Source organism: Cebus imitator, unplaced genomic scaffold (genome assembly GCF_001604975.1).
Source record: "Cebus imitator isolate Cc_AM_T3 unplaced genomic scaffold, Cebus_imitator-1.0 Scaffold172, whole genome shotgun sequence".
NCBI classification, from domain to species: Eukaryota; Metazoa; Chordata; class Mammalia; order Primates; family Cebidae; genus Cebus; species Cebus imitator.
Window position 1 is genome coordinate 2,327,764 of NW_016107487.1, and position 23,458 is coordinate 2,351,221.

The 23,458-nt window shown below is 37.5% G+C and overlaps 1 protein-coding gene across 3 annotated transcripts in view; it reads left to right on the plus strand.

Moving 5' to 3' along the window:
- The window catches only part of THADA (THADA armadillo repeat containing), a 365,800-nt gene that overhangs the window by 1,567 nt on the left and 340,775 nt on the right, over nucleotides 1-23,458 (plus strand). For all 3 annotated transcript variants that reach the window (XM_017544862.2, XM_017544859.2, XM_017544860.2), the window contains exons 2-15: nucleotides 1,304-1,339; nucleotides 1,770-1,869; nucleotides 2,479-2,573; nucleotides 3,583-3,713; nucleotides 7,250-7,398; nucleotides 7,518-7,550; nucleotides 7,790-7,838; nucleotides 12,603-12,790; nucleotides 14,968-15,062; nucleotides 16,292-16,512; nucleotides 18,501-19,192; nucleotides 20,557-20,735; nucleotides 21,995-22,150; nucleotides 23,160-23,282. In XM_017544862.2, the coding sequence (XP_017400351.1) occupies nucleotides 1,794-1,869; nucleotides 2,479-2,573; nucleotides 3,583-3,713; nucleotides 7,250-7,398; nucleotides 7,518-7,550; nucleotides 7,790-7,838; nucleotides 12,603-12,790; nucleotides 14,968-15,062; nucleotides 16,292-16,512; nucleotides 18,501-19,192; nucleotides 20,557-20,735; nucleotides 21,995-22,150; nucleotides 23,160-23,282 (2,187 nt within the window). In that variant the 5' untranslated portion in view covers nucleotides 1,304-1,339; nucleotides 1,770-1,793. The remainder of the gene's footprint in view (nucleotides 1-1,303; nucleotides 1,340-1,769; nucleotides 1,870-2,478; nucleotides 2,574-3,582; nucleotides 3,714-7,249; nucleotides 7,399-7,517; nucleotides 7,551-7,789; nucleotides 7,839-12,602; nucleotides 12,791-14,967; nucleotides 15,063-16,291; nucleotides 16,513-18,500; nucleotides 19,193-20,556; nucleotides 20,736-21,994; nucleotides 22,151-23,159; nucleotides 23,283-23,458) is intronic.

The window sequence follows — 23,458 nt, forward strand, 5'->3', positions numbered from 1 at the left end:
GATTCTCCTGAGTTAGCCTCCTGAGTAGCTGGGATTACAAGCGCCTGCCATCACACCTGGCTGGTTTTTGTATTTTTTTTTTTTTAAGTACAGATGGGGTTTCACCATGTTGGCCAGGCTGATCTTGGACTCCTGACCTCAGGAGATCTGCCTGCCGAGGCCTCCCTAAGCACTAGGATTACAGGCGTGAGAGCCCCCACGCCCAGCCTCAAGTTTGGATTTTATTGTAAGTGTATTTGGAAACCCTTGGAAAGTTTTAAGGAAGAGAGTAAGTAATTCAATTTGATGAGAGTTTTTAAAAAAGAGATTGCTTTGATGACTGTAAACAGAATGAATTCTTTGGAGGTAAATGTAGAAGTTAGGAGACCGGATGGGGGCTATTTCAAGTGGCCAAGAGAAAATACTCAGTCTTCAGTCATCTTCTGTTTGAATATTCCTGGTGTTGGGAAATTCTTTGTTCAAAAGGTAGCCCAGTCCTTAGTGGGACCATAGAGCTTTTCCTTTGTATTGATCTGGAATCTGTCTCCCTGTTGCTTGTACTGATTTTTACTAATTTTATAGCAAGACAAAAGAAATCTCCCTTTTTTCTCCAAAACAGTCTAGCTGCTAAGGCTCTTGTCCTGTTGACTTTTCTCCAGGCCACACACCTTTGGTTAACTGAGCTGTTCTCTGAAGGAGGTGCTCTCTAGGTCCTTCAGAAATCAGCTCCATTTTTTGTTATGGCTCCTTAAAGTATAGCCACCAGTGCTGTACCTAATGCTCTACCTGTCACCTGTCCTGTTTGGATGAACGAAGAATCATGCACTCCTTTGATGTGGCTGACTTCTTCTCTGGTTTTTGGCAGTCATCTTGTGCTGTTGAGGTGTTTCAAACTACGTTTTGCCTCCCTCTGCCTCCCCATCCTCAATTTCTGTGGTTTTTCCCTAAACTAAATGTAGCCCTTTACATTTATTTCTATTTCATCTTGGTAAATTTCATATTGCTCATTATTCCAGTGTATTGACCTGTTTTTAATCCTGATTCATCATCCAACATGTTCTTCCAGATTTGTGTATTTTATACATATACGACATTATACCCTCTAATGTTTGCATTATAAATGCTGCTAAAAATGCTAACTGCACCAGGAAAAGGGCCCTATGACATTTCCCCAGCAACTTCTTTCCAGATGGCCTGGTGCTATTAGTGTGTAGTCTTTGAGTTGGGTTGCTTAGCCTGTTATGAACCCACTGATTTGTTAAGTATCAATAAAAACAAACTCAAGAAAATAGTATTCAAAAAAATTTTTTTTTCATTTTTGCAGAAATCAAGATACGCCTGTTAATCTAACAAGTCACAGGTTAGTTTGAAGTAATTTATTTTTGGAAAAACTATGCTAGTTTTTTTGTGTGTGTTCACTAAAAGGAAAGTTTGCTGTATTTTAAAATCCAAAGACTGAGTCATAGCAGGTAAAAGTAACTTCAGACAGTAATAAACTCTTGAGCTTAAAAAATTTTTCTCTTTCAGATCAGAAATTCTTAGACAGTGGTTCTCATTCTGGGGCATTTTTGCTCCCCAGGGTACACTTGGCAATGTTTGAGGACACTATCTGGTTGTCACAATGTGGGAGGGAGGAGGTTGCTACTGGCATCTAGTGGGTATGGATTGGGGATGCGTGAAACATAATGCATAGGCTAATCCTGTTCAACAAAGAATGAATCTGGCCAAAAATTAATAGTGCTGATGTTGAGAAACCTTACATTAATGCCATAAAGTCTTCTTTCTTGCAGTGACTACTGTTAATTCTATTTAAAATGGGTATAAAGAAGAAGAAAGAAATGCAGGTTGCTGCGTTGACCATTTGTCATCAGGACCTCGAAACTCTGAAATGTAGGTGACTTCTGATTTCCCTTATTTAATATATTGCTTTTCTTTTTTCTTTTCTTTTTCTTTTTCTTTTTTTTTTTTGAGTTGGAGAATCGCTCTGCTTCCCAGGCTGGAGTGCAGTGGCATGATCTCGGCTCACTGCAACCTCCGCCTCCCAGGTACAAGCAGTTCTCTGCCTTAGCCTCCTCAGTAGCTGGGATTACAGGCACCTGCCACCAAGCCTGACTAATTTTTGTATTTTTAGTAGAGACAGGGTTTCACCATCTTGGCCAGGCTGGTCTTGAACTCCTGACCTCCACCCGCTTTGGCCTCCGAAAGTGCTGGGATTACAGATGTGAGCCACCGTGCCCGGCCCAATATATTTCTTTTCTAGTTTGCAAGCAGAGTATTTTAATCTCTGGGACTCCCTAGCACATAATACTCAAATTCTTTCTAGATTTCTTTATGTTTTGGATATAAAACAATTTTCCTAAAATTCTGTCTGCAGACTATGTTCTGCCTGTTGTTTTGGTTTATACATCAAAAATTATGTAGAATGCATAACAAAAGCAAACTTATATTTAACTTATTGTTAAATCACTGAATTTTTTTTTTTCTGTATGTGTTATATAGCTTTTGCTGATGTGGAAGGGAAAAATCTAGCTTCTTTGCTGTTACATTGTGTACAACTCACAGATGGAGTGTCACAAATCCATTATGTTAAACAGGTAAGTCTAAATTGATATTCATGGATGCATTTTTAAGAGTATTATGCTATTAAGGATTTTTAAAAATCACTGACAGTTTTTGGCTCCTAATTTTTGCATATCAGTTTATCATTAATGAATAGGTATTTTATTCTTTTCTGTTCATTGTATAATATCCTTTTATTCTAAGCAGCAATAGAAGCCATATTCAGGCTTCTGTCATAATTGAGCTGTAAATAGATAAGGTAGAAGATAATTGTACATACTTCTTTTGTGTAGAATTTTTAATTATATGAATTTTTAAATATATGAATCTTCAAAACTTTTTAGCAGGCACATTTAAAAGTTAATTTAAAATATAAATATTTTACTTATTAGTATTTCAGTATTAGGATTTACCATTTGAGCACACATAGTTTTTTTTTTTTTGGAAAGCAAGTAAATGTATTACTGGTTTTTTAAATAGTGCTACAACTGTTCTTTACCTTAAGCCATTAACATGTCTGTGATTCTCTGTGGAGGTTGGTCTGGAGGGTAAAGGGAGACTTGGGGACATAAGTTTAAAAAGTTAATAAGTAGCGAAATAGGTGTTAAATCAGTATCCTTGACAGTGGAGTATGGAAAACACTTCACTTTATAATTGACACTTCGTTTATTTTTTTGAGACAGGGTCTCACTCTCTTATTCAGGCTGGAGTGCACTGGTGTGATCTTGGCTCAACTGCAGCCTCAACTGCCTGGGCTCGAGTCATCCTCCTGCCTTAGCCCCGAGTAGCTGGGACTACAGGCATGCACCACCATGCCTGGCTAATTTTTGTATTTTTTTTTGTAGAGATAGGGTTTTGCCATGTTGCCCAAGATGGTCTCGAACTCTTCTGGGCTCAAGTGATCTGCTCACCTCAGCCTCCCAAAGTGCTGGGATTACAGGAGTGAGCCAGTGTGCCCAGCAATTGAGACTTTAAAGAATATCTAACTATGTTACTTTGCTATACTTAATATTAGAAAAATTACTTCACTGTTTTGTATTATAGATTGTGCCTTTACTGGAGAAAGTAGATAAAAATGGCGTGTGTGATCCCACTATTCAAAGTTGTTTGGATGTTTTAGCAGGCATTTATCTTTCTTTGAGTCTAAAGAATCCCTTGAAGAAAGTATTGTCAAGGTAAGAAAAAAAGGAAGGGAAGTTGGGTGTTGTAAATGTTGAATTTGACCAAAAGTAACTAAAGTTCCTTCCCTGGTTTGATAAAACTGAACTGATACAGGTCATAAAAAGTTCATTCATGTGGGTTTTTTCTCTGTTTTCAATGATTAGTTACAGCTTTTAAAAAATAGAAAAGGCCTTCTTAGGTCACAGACTTAAAAAACAGGCTGTGGGCTGTAGTTTGCTTACTCCTGGCTCAATCCATTTACATTTATTGGTTATGTTTAAATGTCATCTTGCTGTTTTTTCCTCTTTTTGTCCTATTTGTTCATGGTTTAAATGTATATTTACACAGATAACACAGGAATATAGGCTTAATGTAAAAAATTAAATAAAAGTATACAAAATAAAAAGTGAGGCTTCCATTTCATTGTTTCTGGTTTTTCTCACTTTTCTTAGTAAAGATTGTCACTTAACATTTTGGTATTTACCTTTCTAGACTTTTTCTTTGAGGTCAGCATATGTGTGTTACATTCTACTTTTATATATATCTCTCTTTATAAACGAGATTTTACTCTACATAATGCTCTTTTTTCACTAAAGAATGTGTTAGAGATATTTCCATGTCACATGTAATCCTTTTCAAAAAAAATTATTGTAAAAGACACATAACTTAAAACATCAGTCTTTTTTTTAAAATGAATTTTTTTTATTTTTTATTTCTATAGGTTTTTGGGGGACAGATGGTATTTGGTTACATAATAAGTACATAATATTTCATAATAATAATAAGTGGTGATTTCTGAGATTTTGGTGCAAACATCACCTGAGCAGTGTATACTGTATTTAACAATTTGTAGCCTTTTCTCCCTTACCCACTTCTCACCCTTTCCGCCGGGGTCCTCCTATATGATTCTTAGGGCTTTGCATCCTCATAGCTTAGCTCCCACTTATGAGTGAGAACGTACGATGTTTGAGTCTTAACCATCTTTAAGTGTATGTGGTTCAGTAGTGTTAAGTATATTTACATTGCAGTGCAGTGATCTTTAGAACCTTGTTGTCTGCAAAGCTCTGAGATGCTATACCCATTAAGTAACAGCTCCCCATTTCCCACCTAGCCATTGGCAGCCACTTTCCGTTCATGAATTTGATTACCTCATCTTAGTGGAATATTTGTATTTATATTTTTGTGACTGACTTATTTCACTTGACATAATGTCCTTAAGGCTCATCCCTGCTATAGCATATGGCAGGAATTTCTTTTCATAAGGCTTAATTTTCTGTTGTATGTATATACTGCGTTTTGTTAATCCATTCCTCTTTTCGATGGACATTTGGGTTGCTTCCACTGCTGTGCTCTTGTGAATAATGCTGCTACGAACATGGGTGTGCAAATATCTCTTGAGATCCTGCTTTCAGTTCTTTTGGATATATACCTAGAAGTGGGATTGCTGGACCATATGGTAATTCTATGTTTAATTTTTTGAGCAACTGTCATACTGTTTTCCATATGTAACATTTTACATTCCTGCCAACAGTCCTTACTCTTAAAACAGCTATAAATATTCCGTAATATAAATATACCAAAATTTAAATGTACCATATATATGACATGTATACATCTATATATGGTACATATTACATGATTTATATTGCATGGTTTAAAGCAATTTAATCACTTCCCCATTGCAGTGATATTCTTAATCATGTATGTGTATGTGTATTTCTCTGAGATAAATTCCAAGATGTGGCATTTCTAGACCAAAAATTAGGCCTATTGAAATTTTTGATAGATATTGTTAAATTGTACTCCCTCAGACTACCAACTGAATTAGAGTCCTTGTTTCTTCTTCATGTGTTTCCAACACTGGATAATATCAATCTTTAAATCTTTTAAAATCGAATGAGTGAAAATGCTATCATTATAATTTGCATATCCCAGATTACTAGTGTTATTGAACATTTTTTCATGTGTGAAGTTTGAGTCACTATTTTTTTTTCATTACATGTCCTTTGTAAATTTTCTTGTTAGAATGTTTTCTTGGTTTATAAGACTTCTCTGTAGATTATATGCCAAATATATTCTTTTGTTACTTGTCTTTAAACTTTCTCATGGTGTCTTGTCTTTACAAAAATTAAAATTTTATTTTGGTTATCAACTCAGCTAATTTGTGTGTATGTGTTTTTCTGAGTTTTGTATCTTGCTACGTATACTGTCTTTAATACAAGATTATTTAAAACATTATTTGCAGGCCTTATACTATTTTTTTTTGCTTAACCTTTATGTCCATCTGGAATTAAGTTTTGAGTGTAGAGTGAGGTAGGGATTCAATTTAGTTTTCTTTTTTATATGGGGAACCACTTACCCAAACTGTTGAATAGTCCATCTTTGCCCACATATTTGGAATGCCACCTCATTGTGTTATATGTTCCTATATAAACATGGGTTTGATTTCTGATTTGGGTCCATTTGTTCATACACCAACCCCACACTTCTATTTACTATAGTTTGATAATGTGTTTTAATTATGTATCAGTATAAGTCAACCTTCTAGTGATTCTTCTTATTCTAAATATTCCCATTTTTGAATTCTTTTCTTCTAGAAAAACTTTGAACTGTCCAGTTATATTTAAAACAAAGCCTATCGGTTTTGATTTAGATTAATTGAGGCAAAGTTGATATGTTTAATTTATTCATTCGATAAATTTGTATTGACTGCCTACTATGTTTCAGTACTCTTCTAGGAATTGGTGGTAGAATACATGAAACAGTCTAGAATGGAGGTTACATTCTAAGGGGAAGATAGAAAATAGACAAAATAATTAACATTTATAGGATATTAGATTGGCTTGAGTGCTATGAAGAAAAAGCTGGGAGGGAGGAAAGGGGTTATCAAGGATGGGGTAAGGGTTACAATTTAAAATATTATGATCACTTCATATAGCTTTCCTTAGATGTGATAAGGTAATTGAGATTGACCTGAAAGGGTTGGGGCAGTAATTGTTGGGTATATTTGAGGGACGAGTATTTTGGTTGGAGGAAACAGCAGGAGCAGAAACTGGCATGTCAGAACAGAGCAAGGCCGTGTAGCTAGAGATAAGTGAACACGGATCTAGATGCAGTCAAGATTGTGATGGGCACCATTTTAAAAATAGAAAAGAAAAAAAAAAAGATGAGGTCAGGAGCTAATGGTAGGGCCAGATTGTGTAGGGAGGACCTTATAGGTCACTGTAAACACTTTGGATAGTACTATAGCAGAGAAGGATGTTGTTGGAGGCTTTAGGAAGAGCAGTGACCTGGTGTTTAAACAGTGTCACTCTACCTGCTCTCTTGAGAATAATCTGGGAGGGGGAGGGAATCAAGGTGGAAACAGGGAGACCAGACAAGAGCTGATAGGCCAGGAAATTCCAGTGATGGTAGTGTGGAATTGTAATTTTCTGGCTGTTTTTTGAAGGTTTAGTTCAGTATTCCCACACTTGTATGATTTCTTCCCTCCCCACATATTCTGGGGCTATTAGATTGTTAGATTTTTTTTAATACTTGTTTCTTTTTCTAGCTCACTAAATAGCCTACCTGAATTTTTTCTGACTGCGGCTATACACAGTTTTACTTCTCGTCTTCAGGAAGAATTGAATACTACTGACTTATACTCTTATAGGAAAGTAATTGACAATATATCTTCCTGTATGGAGAACTTTAACTTGGGTAAGGTGGCACTTTTCTAGTCCTTTTTCTGGCCAACCCTTCACATCACATCATAGTTTTTAAATGATACTGATTTTGATCATGAAACTCCTTATCAGTGTTCATTTTTTCCTCTACAGGTAGAGCAAGTGTTAATAATCTGCTTAAAAATGGTAAGTTATTTTGTTGCATGAGTTGTTGGCTTGCATGAGTCATTTTGGAACTGGCTCTTCTAAGTTTCTTGGCAATAGGTAGAGCATTGTAGATAACCAAGGTCCGTCATGCTCCTTTTTAAATTTTTACTTCTCTATCATGATATCATTTTAGATAACAGTGATATAAAAGATTTTCTTTTATTGAAGTTGAAGTTCACAGTTTTAAATTCTGGTTTGTCATATTCTTTTTGTTTCAGTGCTTCATTTTCTGCAGAAGAGTTTAATTGAAATCCTGGAAGAAAATAGGCAAGTGCTATATGTTGGCATTTGTGTGTGCACACTTGCAGTTGTACATTGTCTTTGTACAAAGAAAAATTTAGAAGTCTCAGAATGTGGTATTTTCATCCCTCTTTATTAATATTATTACACTTATTTTTTTTTGAGACAGTGTCTTTCCTTGTCACCCAGGTTGGAGTACAGTGGTATAATCATAGCTCATTGCAGCTTCAACCTCCTGGGCTCAAGTGTTCCTATCACCTCAGCCTCCCAAGTAGGTGCAACTACAGGCATGCACCACCACACCTGACTAATTTTTGTATTTTGTTGGAGACAGAGTCTCACTGTGTTGCCCAGGCTGGTCTTCAACTCTTAGACGCAAGTAATCTACCCACCTTGGCCTCCCAAAGTATTGGGATTACGGGCGTTAGCTACTATGCCCAGCCCCTCTCTCCATTAATATTAGACCCGATTATTTAAATGTATTTTTTAGAGGTTTGATATTTAATTTTAATAAATACAAAATTTTAATATCTAAAATTTACTAAAATATTTAAATGAAAATTTAAAAATGTAATAATTTGTTATGATAATAAATGAAAGAACTCTTTTCCTCACCTGAGCATGTTCCTTTTTCATAGCATTCTGTTATTATTTCATCAGTGAAATACCCTGTTATTTCTTTGAGGATATGTTAATGATAGTTTTTTTGGTTTTTTAAAATCATTTTTACATAGGCTCTGTTTCTTCCAAGTTGCTTTTATCTGTTTGCTGGTTTTGTTCAGTACATTTCCTTCTGAGCTTTCCTCAGAAGTCTGGTGATCCTTGGCTGGGCAATTAGGTGTGTCTGCCTATCTGTCTGTCTGTCTGCCTATCTGTCTGTATCTATATATAAACTTTTTTTTTCTTTGTAACAGGGTTTTGCTCTGTTGCCCAGGCTTGAGTGCAGTGGCACAATCTTGGCTCACTGCACCTCTGCCTCCCTGGGTTCAAGTGATACTCCCACCTCAGTGTCCCAGGTAGCTGGGACTATGGGTGTGTGCCACCATGCTTGGCTAATTTTTTTTTTTTTTAATTTACATTTTTTGTAGGGATGAGGTCTCACTGTAATGCCCAGGCTAGTCTTGAACTCATTGGCTCAAGTGAGCCTCCCTCCTTGGTTCCCAAAGTGCTTGGATTGTAGGCATGAGCCACTGTGCCCAGCCAGGGTAGTCATATTTAATAATGGGACACTGAGAGTTGATTTGAATGTCTGTGCCTATGGGTGGAGTTGACTGCAGGTTTTATTGTAGGCTAGTCTAGCTGCGCTTTTTCTTGGGGAAACTCTTTCTTGGGGAAACCTAAGTCAGTATTTTTAGGCCTTTTTACTTAGATACTGGATTTACCGTGGAAGAATCTTCCAAACCATTGTCTTAATATTCTGGTTGCTGAGTCAGGGAAGAAGGCTGAGGTCTCAGCATTTGGCATGCATTGTGCATGTGTTTACCTAATTCTCCTTTTTGGAATATGTTGCTGCCTTATTGGTGTGTGCTATCTTCCTCTCCAGACACCCGTTTTACTTTCTCTAAAGATAAACAAGTTGTCTGCTGGGTTGGAGGTATTTATTCAGTCTTCCTGTTTTCAATCCTGCATTTAACTCCACATCAAGAAATAACTAGTGCCAACAGTTTCTGAGCTATTTGGGACTCTAGAAATCAAGTGGCTTCTGGGCTTTTTCCCTGGCTTAGTATCCATTTCTTTTCTTTTTTTTTTTGAGATGGAGTCTTGCTCTTGTTGCCCAGGCTGGAGTGCAATGGTGCGATCTTGGCTCACTGCAAACTCCACCTCCCGGGTTCAAGTGATTCTCCTGCCTCAGCCTCCAGAGTAGCTGGGATTACAGGCACCTGCCACCACGCCCAGCTAATTTTTTTGCATTTTTAGTAGAGATGGGGTTTCACTATGTTGGTCAGGCTAGTTACGAACTCTTGACCTCCGGTGATCGACCCACCTTGGCCTTCCAAAGTGCTGGGATTGCAGGCGTGAGCCACCGTGCCCGGCCAGTATCCACATTTCTTGATTCTGCTTTCAGTTATCACTCATCCATCTGTTTTGCAGCTTCTGAAATATTATTGTTATTGTCTTGTTGCATATTGGTTGCCTTTAAGAATTTATCTTTCTTTACATTTTAAATCCCATGGCTATTGGTTTAAGGAGTTTCCAGGAGAGAAGAGAAATAATACCTGTACATCATCTTTCGCTCAAGGTAGCCTTTTGCCTCAGCAGGAGCTCTTTGGCTGTCTTTTTTTTTTTTTTGGCTCTTCTTTTTGTGCTCATTGTGTAAAGGAGGGTTCTGTCCTTTTTATGTTGTTTGAACTGTTGATTAACATTGACTTTGGTGTCAGCCATGACCTATATACTCAGGATTCCCAGATTTATTACTCCAAGTTAGGTCTCTTTCCTGAGTGGTAAACTGATAAAGTGAGTTGGCTTGTGGACATCTCAGCTTGGATGTTTTATAGGTACCTCAAATTCAGTGTGTCTAAAAGAAAGGAAATTTTATTTTTTTAAAAAAAGTATTTTTCTATATCCCCAAGTATCTCTATTCTACTTTCTGTCTTTTGGAATTTGCCTGTTCTAGGTGCTGCTTATGAATAGAATCATATATTTGCCCTTTTGTGTCAGGCTTATTTCATTTATGTTTCCTTTTTTTTGAGATAAGCTCTGGTTCTGTCACCCAAGCTGTAGTGCAGAATCTTGGCTCACTATAGCCTCTGCCTCCCAAGCTCAAGCAATCCTTCCATCTCAGCCTCTGGAGTAGCCGGGACCACAGATGTCCACCACTATGCCATGCTAGTTTTTATATTTTTGTTAGAGATGGGATTTCATCATGTTGCCCTGGCTGATTTCAAACTCCTACGCTCAAGCAATCCCCCTGCCTTAGCCTCCCAAAGTGCTGGGATTACAGGCTTGTTTTCAAGGGTCATGTATGTTGGGCATATATCAGAATTTCATTCCTTTTTGTGGCTGAGTAATGTCCCATTGTATGTGTAGACCACATGTTGTTAATCCATCTGTCAATGGACATTTGGTCTCTTTCTACCTTTTGGCTATTGTGAATAATGCTGCTATAAACATTGGTGTACAAGTATATATATCTTTGAGTCTCTGCTTTCAGCTGTTGTGGGTATATACGTAGAAGTGGAATCATAAAATAATTCTATTTTTAACTTTGAGGAACTACCAAGTTGTTTTTCCTAACTTTTGCCTTAATAGGATTATTCTGTGTTTTGCTGTGTTGAGAACTGACAGAGAGGGACAAGGACAGAAGCTGCGAGACCAGTTAGGAGGCTATGGCAATAACCAAAGGGAGAGATGAGAGTGGCTCAGGCCAAGATGTGGCAGTGGAGTTGGTCTGATTCTAGATGTATTTTGAAGGTAGAACCAACAGGATTCTCTTATAGATGGAATGGAGAAGAGAGGAGGCAAGGGTGATTGCAGTGTTTTTGTAGGTTGAAGATCCAGCAGGTATAGCAGATTTGGAGTTGAAGATAAGTTCACTCATTTAGAGACGTCTGTTAGACATCCAAGTAAAAATACCAGGAAGTTAGATATGCTAGGAAGGAATTAGAAAGGTCTGTGTTAGAGTTAAAAATTTGGGAATTATCAGCATGTAGATTATAATTTAAAGCTGACGAGCTAAAAGAGATCAGCAAGGGAGAGAATTAGATGGAGAAAAGAAGAGGAATAAAGACTGAGTCGTGGAGATTCCTAGCATAAAAAGATCAGGGAGAAGAGGTTGATTTAGTCAAGGCAGCTGAGAAGGAGTGTTGGTGAAATAGGTGAAAATCTAGGAGAGCCTGGCATTTTACAAGTCAGGGAGGGACTGGACATGGTGGCTTACCCCTGTAATCCCAACACTTTGGGAGGACAAGGTGGGCTGATCACTTGAGGTCAGGAGTTCGAGACCAGCCTAACCAACATGGAGAAACTCCCGTCTCTACCAAAAATATAAACATTAGCCAGGCAGGATGGCATGCCTGTAATCCCAGCTACTCAGGAGAGTGAGGCAGGAGAATCGCTTGAACCCCAGAGGCCGAGGTTGCAGCGAGCCCAGATTGCGCCACTGCACTCCTGGGGAACAGAGCGAGAGTCCGTCTCAAAAAAAAAAAAAGAAGCTAGGGAGGAAAAATATATCAACATTGAGGGAGTGTTCAAGTTTGTAAGTTCTGTCATTTATTCTTTTTCTTTTTTTAAATGGTGTCTTGCTCTGTTGCCCAGGCTGGAGTGCCATGGTGCCATCTTGGCTCACTGCAACCTCTGCCTCGGGTTCAAATGATTCTCCTGTTTCAGCCTCCAGAGTAGCTGGGATTACAGGTGTGTGCCACTACTCCTGGCCTAATTTTTGTATTTTTAGTAGAGACATGGTTTTGCCACATTGGCCAAGCTGGTCCCAAACTCCAGACCTCAAATGATCTGCTTGCCTCAGCCTCCCAAAGTGCTGGGATTACAGGTGTGAGCCACTTCACTCACCCGGTCTGAGTTCTGTCACTCATTCTTGATTTCTTATCTTTACCCTAAAAGAAGTGAAGTTAGTTATTGGCTGAGAAAGAGGAACATGTTGGTAAGTGAAGGGTATTGAAAGTTTGCAATTAATGTCTACATAATTGGAATGTTTATGGTGATGGAAGAGAGAGGAATACATTATAATTTAAAACTGATTTTGGGCCTTTGAGGAATGTATTTATTTTGCAGAGAATTAGAAATGTTCACACTTTTATTTGAATTTCCTTTTGTAATGTCTTTTCTTCTTTATAGAAAATGTGCTGGAAATCATATTATTCAAACACAGTTAATGAATGACTTACTGGTAGGCATTAGAGTTTCAATGGTGTTAGTACAGAAAGTACAGGATTTCCAGGAAGATCTTTGGAAGACTTCTAGTTCTCCCATATGGCAAAATATGTGTGGATTGCTGAGTATTTTTACCAAGTTTTTAATTGATGGTAAGTGTAACAAATTATATGCAAATGATATATAATTGACAGTTAAAATTGAGTGCCAATCAGCTTTTCCTTCTGATAGTCTGAAATATGATACTTAACTGAGATGCTTCTCAACATGAAGGAAGGCCCTGGATTACATGGTTTTAATCCTTTTTTTTTTTTTTTTTATGGAAACCAAATGCTGCTCTGCCACGCAGGCTGGAGTGCAGTGTCGAGATCTTGGTTCGCTGTAACCTCCACATCTTGGGTTTCACATCCCAGGTTCAAGCGATTCTCATGCCTCAGCCTCCTGAGTAGCTGGGATTACGGGAGGGTGCCACCACACCTGACTAATTTTTTGTATTTTTAGTAGAGACAAAGTTTCGCCGTGTTGGCCAGGCTGTTCCCAAACTTCTGGCCTCAAGTGATCTGCCCGCATCAGCCTCCCAAAGTGCTGGGATTACAGGTGTGAGCCACTGCACCCAGCCTGGATGGCTGAGTTCTAGTTCTTGCCTTAGAAGATAGGTTCAAGGGTGATCACCTTTTAATAATTTATTTAGCTATACGTTTGGTTTCAGTCACTTTTTTTGGAATCGGTGGTTATAACTCTCTTACATGCTTTTGGAATCAGTGGTTTGTTATTATAATAAGATGAATGAAAAAGTGATACCTAACACAACTATTTATATAAAAAGTTAAATTATCCTTTCTCTCTTCCTCTCTCATTCTATATGGTAATATATGTATGAATGTAACTTAATTAAAACATGCTCACGGGATCTCTTTAAAGCTCTTGTTAGTAAAAACCAGTAACTGACTCTGGTTTTGCCAGGCTGATTGGAAAACAATAGCATCTCATTGTTTTTAACCCTGGTAATGAAAGTCCTAGCTCTATTTTGTCCAATTAGTATTTCTATTTTTCTTTTTGCCTGGGTTCTCAGGTATTGAAAGGAAAGTAATTAAAGTACTTTTATTAAGACATAACTTACAGAAAACTTTTCAGAGGTTATTTGCTTTTTAAAAGAGGACTCTGTTAGTCTTTAAAAAAGATTCTCTAATGAAATGTAGAGAAGACATGATTTTAATATGAGGTACCTTCTTTTCTGAAAAGTTGATGGCATCTAATCAGTACTATTTTTTCCATCATTTTAAAGCTTCATAATCAGTAAAGTGTTTAGCTGCAAGTAACTGAAAACCAGACCTCCTCTCCCACATAACAAGTTCAGAGGCAGGTAATCCAGAACTGCTATAGGCAGTGTATGACCCACACATTTTCTGCTTTTCTGCTGTGCCATCTTCAGCAAGTTGGCTTGCTGAATGCAACATTTGTTGCCTCATGGTTGCCTTATGACTGCTGTAGCTCCAGACATGTCTTTATTCAAGGCAGGAAGAAGGAAGGCCAGTTGCATCTTTAATAAGGATACTCAAATGACTTTGGCTTACATCCTGTTGGCCTGAACTCTCTTATATGCTTACCTTTAGTTGCAAAGAAGATTGAAGAAGCAAGTATCCTGTTTTGGCTGGGCATGTAGCTTCCTCAATCAGAGTCACAGTTTTGTTATCAGGGATAAAGGGCAGAGTGGATATTTAGTACATAATTTATGATGTCACACTTCTTTCCCCAGGTTGAATAATTGCCCCAGGTATTCGAGGCTAATAGAGATAAAAAGAAGATACCAAGTCAAAACTGTTTGGTTGCTGTGGGTACAGTGGCAGTGCTAGCAAAGTTATAATTACCACTTACTTATGTACATTGTTTACACAAGCCCCGAGATCTCTTTATGAAGAAGCCTGTATATGTGGTGGTTGGGATACAGAGGCATTGGTGGAGGGGAGGGGACAGGTGGTGTTGCTGTTAGGTGTTCTGGGAAGCAGTAGTTGAAGAGGAGGAAAGTGGATATTAGAGGAGAGAGGAAGGAATCACATTTATTGAGTATCTACGTGCTGGGCTTAAAAGCCTTTATATTCATTATTCATCTAAACCTGACAAACACTGTGTCAGTTAAGAGTTATCCCATTTTACAGAAGAGGAAACAGAGTCCCTGGGATGTTGAATAATATCTGTAAGACCTATTCACCCGGGAAGTGGTCAGACTAGAAATTGTACCTAGGCCTGTCTGGCTGCTCAGCATCTGCTTTTTCCACCGTACCAGAATATTCATCATTTAACACAGGCTCTCTCCTTTTTTTCCAAATAGATGATCTATTACAGACTATACGGAGCACATCTGGATTAGCTGTTATTCTTTTTATTAAGACTATGTTACACCCATCTGAAAAGATTCCTCATTTGGTAAGTGCATCTTCTTTTTAGAATTGTACTTTATTGAGAGAGTATGTTTAAAAAATATTTTTGGCTTGGTGCAGTGGCTTACGTTTATAATCCTGACACATTGTGAGGCCAAGGCGGGAGGATCACTTGAGACCAGGAGTTTGAGATCAGCCTGGGCAGTTTAGCAAGACATTGTCTCTACAAAAAATTTAAAAATTGGCTAGGTATGGTGGTGCACACCTGTATCCAGCTCTGAGAGGTTGAGGTGGGAGGATCGCTTGAGACCAGGAGTTTAAGGCAGCAGTGAGATAAGATTACATCAGCCTGGAAAACAGAGTGAGACCTTGTCTCTTAAAACAATTAACAATATTTTTAAAGAAGTGAATTAATTTTTTTTTTTTGCATTGTCTGGATCCTTCTGATGACCCTTTTCTCTTATAATAAGAGACAATTCCAAAAATTCAGATAAAGCAAAAATAACAAAAAGATATTAACAGTCACCTGTAAGTCCATCTCACAAAGATAATCACTATTAATATTTTTGATGTATGTTGTAGTTTTTTTCTAGTGCTGTTTGTTCAGTGTCACCTCTGATTAGTATCTTTTTAATGTTAAAATTATGCATATTAATGTATAGATATATATACAGTAATAACTTTTCTGATAAATATGTTCTTTATTAAGAATAACCCAAATCATGTACTTTAGACGTGCAGCATGCTAGATAGAGTCAATTGTTCAGTAAATTTGCTTCTTACAGAAAGTATAATTTGATAATTTAGCCCGCAATCCTTGTATTTTTTACTAGTAGGTTTTTTTTTGCTTGCTATATTATATGGAAACTTATTTTTTCTTTTAGATGACCTTAGAAAAATATACGTGCATTATTTTATGAGATCACACAAAGTAGTTATCTTTGGATAAGTCGAAAATGTTTATTTCTCAAATCACCTCTAAAAGCATGTTAAAAAAAAAACAAAACACTTGTTAAACTTATCCACCTGCAGGTGGCGATGTGTTGTGCTCTGCCAGTACATTCCAACCAGCAAAATCATTCACATACTTGATGTAATTTTTTTCCCTTTAACATTAGTATAATTATCGTAACATTTGTGGCTATTTTATTGTTGGGTTTAGTCATTTTTCCTAGGATTTTTTAGGGGAAAGAGGTGTTTTGGGTTTGTATTTTGAAATATCTCTGAAAAAGTTTTAAAAGCTTTGTGTGTATTAGCTCTGCCATATTTTTCCAGATTAGCAGTTTGCTGCTTCATTCAGTGGACTGTACCAGCACCCCCGAGTGGTTTATGAGCAGCTGCAGGAGCCTCTGTTGTGCTGATGTCTCTGAGTCAGCTGTCTTATTCCTGTGTCAGGGGACACTTGCCATGTTGGACTGGCAGAATGGGAGCGTGGGCCCAAATGGGGAGGCCCTGCTCTTGGATACTGCACATGTTTTGTTCACCTTGAGTTCACAGTGAGTTCTGATGCTACTGTTTCATATTTTGTTTCACTTGTAAGACATTTAAAAGATGCAGCCCAAAAGCTGGAGTGGTTTGTGCCTCCAATCCCAGCTACCCTCCCGGTAGGCTGAGGCAAGGGGATCACTCGAGGCCAGGAGTTCAAAACCAGCCTGGGTGACATAGTGAGACCCCATCTGTGTGAGGCATGTGCCTGTAGTCTCAACTACTTGGGAGAATTGCTTGAACCCAGGTGGCCGAGGATGCTGTGAGGTATGATTGCACCCCCAGGAGGCCTGGGGCACAGAGTGAGATCCTGTCTCAATCAATCAGTCAATCAATCAATAAAATTATGACTGCAGGTTAGCCTGTAAAGAACATTTCTAAAATTAATTTTTAACATTTTCAATATTACCATTTTTTAAAACTATAAAAATTTTTATATGTATAATACTTTAGAATTTATGAAGAACTTCAACGTAGGTAATTTAATGTGATCCTCATATGGCTAATAAATAGGATAAGAAATCTAATTTGTTGAATGGGCAAAGGGAGGCTTAGAAAAGTAAATGCTTACCTACAAGCATATTGCTAATAAGAATCTGAAGCAGCAGTGTTAGAAGGTCTTCTGACTTCATGGGGCAGTATTTTGTATTTTTGTGTTTTTGCCATAATGGCTGAAAGTGATCATGTATATGAAATGTCAAAACATGTGTCTGGCTTGATAATAATGAACATATGAATAAAGGAGGAAAACTAAAATAATTTTTTAAATATTGGAGGTATAATTATATACTGTGCAGTTCTTAAATTTAAAGTGTACAATTCAGTTTATTATTCACAAAGTTGTTCAACAACCAGCATTTCTAAATTAATTTTTAATATTCTCTATGCTATCATTTTTTTTTTAAAATTTTTTTCCTCAAATTCTTTTTTACCATCATATTTTAAAACTATAAAAATTTCTATATGTGTTGTGCTTTAGAATTTATGAAGAACTTTAACATAGGTAATCTAAAATGATCCTCACAAATCTGGTAAACCATCAACATTTCTAAGATTAATTTTTTAAAATGTTAAAAATAATTCAAACAACTTTAGAATATTTTTTATCACAGAGAAGCCCCATTTCCCCAATCACCTCCAACCCTTGGCTTTTCTTATGCTTTAAATTACGTGTGTAGGCCGAGTGCAGTGGCCCACAACTGTAATCCCAGCACTTTGGGAGGCTGAGGTGGGTGGATTACCTGAGGTCAGGAGTTTGAGACTAGCCTGGTCAAATGGTGAAACCCCGTCTCTACTAAAAATACAAAAAATTAGCCAGGCATGGTGGTGGGCGCCTGTAGTCCCCGCTACTGGGGAGGCCAAGGCAGGAGAATTGCTTGAACCTGGGAGGTGGTGGTTGCAGTGAGCTGAGATCATGCCATTACACTCCAGCCTGGGCGGCAGAGCAAGACCCCGTCTCAAAAACAAAAATAAATAAATTACATGTGTAATCATCACCACAATCAAGGTAGTGAATATTGAGTATTTCCATCATCCCCCAAATTTTCCTATGTCCTATTCTGGAATATTGTTACTCTTTTTGTGACAAAGTCTCGCTCTGTCACCCAGGCTGGAGTGTAGTGACATGATCACAGCTCATTCCAGTCTCACTCCGAAGCTCAAACAATCCTCCTACCTCAGCCACCAAAGTAGCTGGGACTGCAGGCGTGTATCACCACACACACCCAGCTTTTTAATTATTTATAGACAGATCTCACTGTATTGCCTATGCTGGTCTTGAACTCCTTTCTGGATGATTTTTTACAAAGTAAAAAGATTCATATAGAAATTTCAGATCTGTTTTGGCTTTACTTGTAGTTTTTTGTTCTTATAAGTTTAATAATGATTGAAATTTGTGTTCATTCTTTGTATTTAATATTTTAAAGTCTAAATTATTATAAAATGAAATTTCTTTTACTAGTCAGTTTATGATAATGGCTCATGGCTCATTTTTCTTCAGAATTAAAGAGCCAACGCTGGAAATGTTTCTGTCTAGAATCTTGGCATCCTGGACTAATTCAGCTATACAAGTTCTTGAATCAAGTTCCCCAAGCCTAAGGGACAGCCTGAATGGGAATTCAAGTATAGTTGGGAGACTTTTGGAATATGTCTATACCCATTGGGAACATCCATTGGATGCTCTGAGACACCAAACCAAAATCATGTTCAGAAATCTTCTCCAGATGCACCAGCTCACTGTGGAAGGTGCAGATTTGGTCCCTGATCTTTTCTTTGTGGAATTGACTGAGAGTCTTCTACGATTGGAATGGCATATTAAAGGAAAGTACACATGCCTTGGTTGTTTGGTAGAGTGCGTAGGAATTGAACATATTTTGGCTATAGATAAAACTATTCCATCTCAAATCTTAGAGGTGATGGGGGACCAGTCATTGGTACCTTATGCAAGTGACCTCTTGGAAACCATGTTTAAAAATCATAAGAGTCATTTGAAATCTCAGACTGCTGAGAGTACTTGGATTGACCAGTGGCATGAGACTTGGGTTTCTCCTCTCCTTTTTATACTGTGTGAAGGAAACTTGGATCAAAAGTCTTACGTGATTGATTATTACTTGCCAAAATTATTAAGTTACAGCCCTGAAAGCTTACAGTACATGGTAAAGATTCTTCAGACTTCTATTGATGCTAAAACTGGTAAGAAAAATACATTTTTGTTTTAGTAATTTCTAGTTATGATGCTTAAATGTAAGCAGCTATGCAGATACTAAGCATATTCAGATTTAAATATTATCACTTCTATTAATAGTAAAGGAGGAGATTAATGATAGATATTTCAGTTTAAAATGAATGTTCCTATATATAGCTGAATGGAGTTTTTTGGCTGAAGTCATTTCTGCAAGCTAAAGAATGATTCCACTTGCAATGGTAAACTTCCCTTTGTTACAAGATTTTAATTCATTTTTTCAACTTCTGAATTTATTTTGTTGTATTATTGGAATAAAAGTTTGTCTTATATAATTTATTTATTCAAGTGATTGAGACAATAATTAAAAGTTGTGTTAGGCAAGGTTAAAGACAGGTAACTTGGCAGCAGCAAGTTTTTTTTCTGGGGAAGTGACAAAATTCAGAGGCATGATCTTGAGAAATAGCCACTATCATTATTTAGACTAGGGGTAAACATCCCATTGAAACCCACAAACCCTACAGGAATCACTGCATTCAAACATAATTCAGGATGTTTAAAGCGATGATCATGACACAGCATATAAATCTTAAAATTATTATTTCTGTTTAACAAAGCAAGAATGTAGTATACTACAGTATAATTTTAAGAAATATTTTCAACTAAAATTGTTAAAAACTTTCATGCTTCAAAGAGTAATCATGAGATAGCAGGAAAATTTGATTCCTGTATGCATAAATAAGCCATTATTTGTAATTTTTGACAATAATTGTTCCTGCCTTTTTGCAAAGCCATCTGAAATGCAGGATTCAAGAACCTGTTCTGAAGTACGATTGTCTTTATTTTTATATCAAGCTGCCCTGTCTTCTTGGTAATGGCTGATGTTCTAGCCTCTGAAACCAGCAGACCCTTTGTGATCCTTTTTTAATCTTCTTTACTAGTCTTCTTTTCTTTTTAATCTTCTTTACTAGTGACTAGAAACAATCACTCCAAAATATGCAAATAGGTTTAGCGCTTTCTTTTAGAGAAATAATAGTCTGTAGCCACCGATGTGTTTATTTCTCTACCTGATTTTTTTTTTACTTTACTTCCTGATTCACTTTCTAGGTGTTAGGAAAAAAGTGAAAATGTTAGCAAGTGAATAATGATTTCTTTATGTTAATAGTAAGAGAATTATGCTTACTTGAAATGATTGACAAAAGGACAAATCATTTTAAATAATGATTGTTTTAGAATAGGAACTTTGTGTTAGGATTTACTTTAAAATGTGATTTTTATTTATTGAAATAAAATATTAATTGGAAACATGAAAATTAGCAGCTAAGTATGGTAGTCATTGCATAATACGTAATGGTCTTTGTTACTGTGCTTTCAGGACAAGAGCAGTCTTTCCCATCCTTAGGGTCTTGTAATAGCAGGGGGGCTCTGGGGGCTTTGATGGCATGCCTGCGAATAGCTAGAGCTCATGGACATCTTCAGTCTGCAGCTGATACCTGGGAGAACCTCGTGTCTGGTGCAAGAATAAAGCAAGGCTTAGTTCATCACCATTGCCAAGTAAGTAAATTACCTGGATTTGTATATGCAGTAGATCCCTTTCATGTAGCAGTTCAAAATAGAGGGCCCTCCATTGTGTCCTGCACTGTTTTAAGGAGTTCATAAAGAGAATGAGTAGAACCCCAGTTTCCCAACTAAACTTTCAGTAGATCCTTTCTTTTTCTTTCTTTTCTTTTTCTTTTAGATGGAGTCTTGCTCTGTCACCCACTCTGGAGTGCAGTGGCACAATCTTGGCTTACTGCAACCTCCGCTTCCTGGGTTCAAGCAGTTCTCTGCCTTAGCCTCCCAAGTAGCTGGGATTACAGGCACCTGCCACCATGCCTGGCTAATTTTTGTACTTTTAGTAAAGACGAGGTTTCACCATCTTGGCCAGGCTGGTCTTGAACTCCTAACCACATGATTCACCTGCCTTAGCCTCCCAAAGTGCTGGGATTACAGGCGTGAGCCACCGCACCCAGCTTCAGTAGATCCTTTCTTCAGGCTACTGAAAGTTTAGTTGAGTATGTAAGAAGACTTGTATTAAACAACAGGAAACTCTTGGAACTGACAATACAGATACAAGTGTGCCATTGTGTGCACTTAAATACATAAGGACTTGCTCTGAAGGCTCAGAGTAGACTGATGAGAGTAAGTGTTGCTTGATTAGGAAAGCAATAGATATGATTAGGAGAGAGGAAGCCTTGGAGCAGCATACAAAATGGAGGGACCCAAATGAACAAGGTCTGGAGGATGATTAAGGACATTGCTTATCAAGGGTGGAGTGTTCTGTACATTTTTTGGAAGCGTCTAACGCTAAGCTAAAGACATCATTGGTTCCCAGGCACCAGTTGGTTTTATTAAGCTAAACCAAAGCCACTCTGTTTTCAGCAAGGAATTACATTAGTGGAAACTTAAGTTTCCAGAGTTGGAGCAAAAAGAAACCAGGAAACCAGTTAGAAGTGCCTGGCAGTAACATAAGAGTGAGGTGATGGGATAAAGGGGTCACTAAAAAAAAGGAAAAGGAATGAAGCTGAGCATTACCATGGAATAAAAATCTTAAAGATTGTTGCATTATATAAATCCCCAATTTACATATTTAATAAAAGAATTTTATAGGAAATAACCATAGGATCTTTGAGATTAAGAAGTCTTTCTGAGGTACCTATTGGTGCACTGAAGTTTACTTTTTTCTTTGTAGCCTATGTAAGCAAACAATTCAGGTGATTTAGGCTTTGCTTATTTATTAGAAAATTAACATTTTCTTGCTTGGTGTTTTTTAGGTAAGGATAGATACATTAGGCTTGCTTTGTGAAAGTAATCGAAGCACAGAAGTTGTTTCCGTGGAAGAAATGCAGTGGATTCAGTTCTTTATTACATATAATCTTAACAGCCAGTCTCCAGGAGTGCGGCAACAGATCTGTTCTCTTCTTAAAAAGGTAGAATTTCCCATCAGAAGGCAAAGGGAAGTGATGAACTTTGTTTGGGAAAGCGTTTTTAAAAAGAGCCCAGGTTTTGGGAGCGCGTGGAAATGGTCACGGAATTGGGCTACCACATCTGTTCATGATGTCCCTCCTGTGACCTGTTCTCTGATTCCATAAAGCTTACATCTGGGATTAAAATCCAGAGCGAAAAGCACACACCCTTCCCCCCACCTTTTTTTTTTTTAAAGGCAGGGTCTTGCTCTGTCACTCAGGTTGGAGTGCAGTGGTGTGATCATAGCTCACCGTAGCCTCAACCTCCTGGGCTCAAGCGAGTCTTCCACCCCAGCCTGTCACGTAGCTGGGATGACAGGGGCACACCACCATGACTGGCTAATATTTAAATTTTTTGTAGAGATAGGGTCTCACACTGTTGCCCAGGCCGGTCTTAAACTCTGGGCTCTAGTGATCCTTTCACCTAGCCTCCTAAAGTGTTGGGATTACAGGTATGAGCCACCACATGTGGCCAAAAGTCTTTCATTTTGGTGTAGTAAATCAACCTTGGGCTCTTTTTTTAAAGAAAAAAACGTATGCTGGAGTTCTTAGGGTGTAAGGTAGTTTTCAGAAAACTTGGTAACAGGAGAAAGAACACCCTTGGATTTTTATAGTTTTAAGCACCTCATAAAATGGTCATTATCAAATAATCCAACTTGAATTAGTCGCATAACACATTTATGGGGTGAAGAATTGGTGGAGTAGGGAATTGACTATATCATCTTCAGGTTTGTGCCAACTTAAAGGAAATAAGAAAACTGTGGTTTGATGATTGTATTCTGCTTTGCAATAATACTTTGTTTTTGGTATAAAAATATTAATTTTCTTTCCAAAAGAAACATTATAAAATATTAAGAGATTAAAAATCAGTACTCTTCTTCCTTGAAGTTTCATTCTGAAGAATTTTGCCTCTCAGCTGACATTTAAATTTAATGTGTGGCTCACCTCTGCTTCATTTCTTTTATCTCAAAAGCTGTTTTGTAGGATCCAGGAAAGTTCTCAGGTGCTTTATAAATTGGAGCAGAGTAAATCCAAACATGAACCACAGAATGAGTTAACCAAACAGCACACTTCTGTTTCTTTACAGCAGTATAAGGTAGGTGATAATATTTCTAAACATAGAGATTGTTTAAAAACTAAAAAGTACTTTGAATAAGCATTAAAGGGAAATACATGGAAGTCTGTTGAATTGAGTTTCTGTGCTTCTTTTTTTTCAAGCTGAGTATTACATATTTCTTCTGGTGCTTTGGTACTCTACTTGATTTAGCCCTG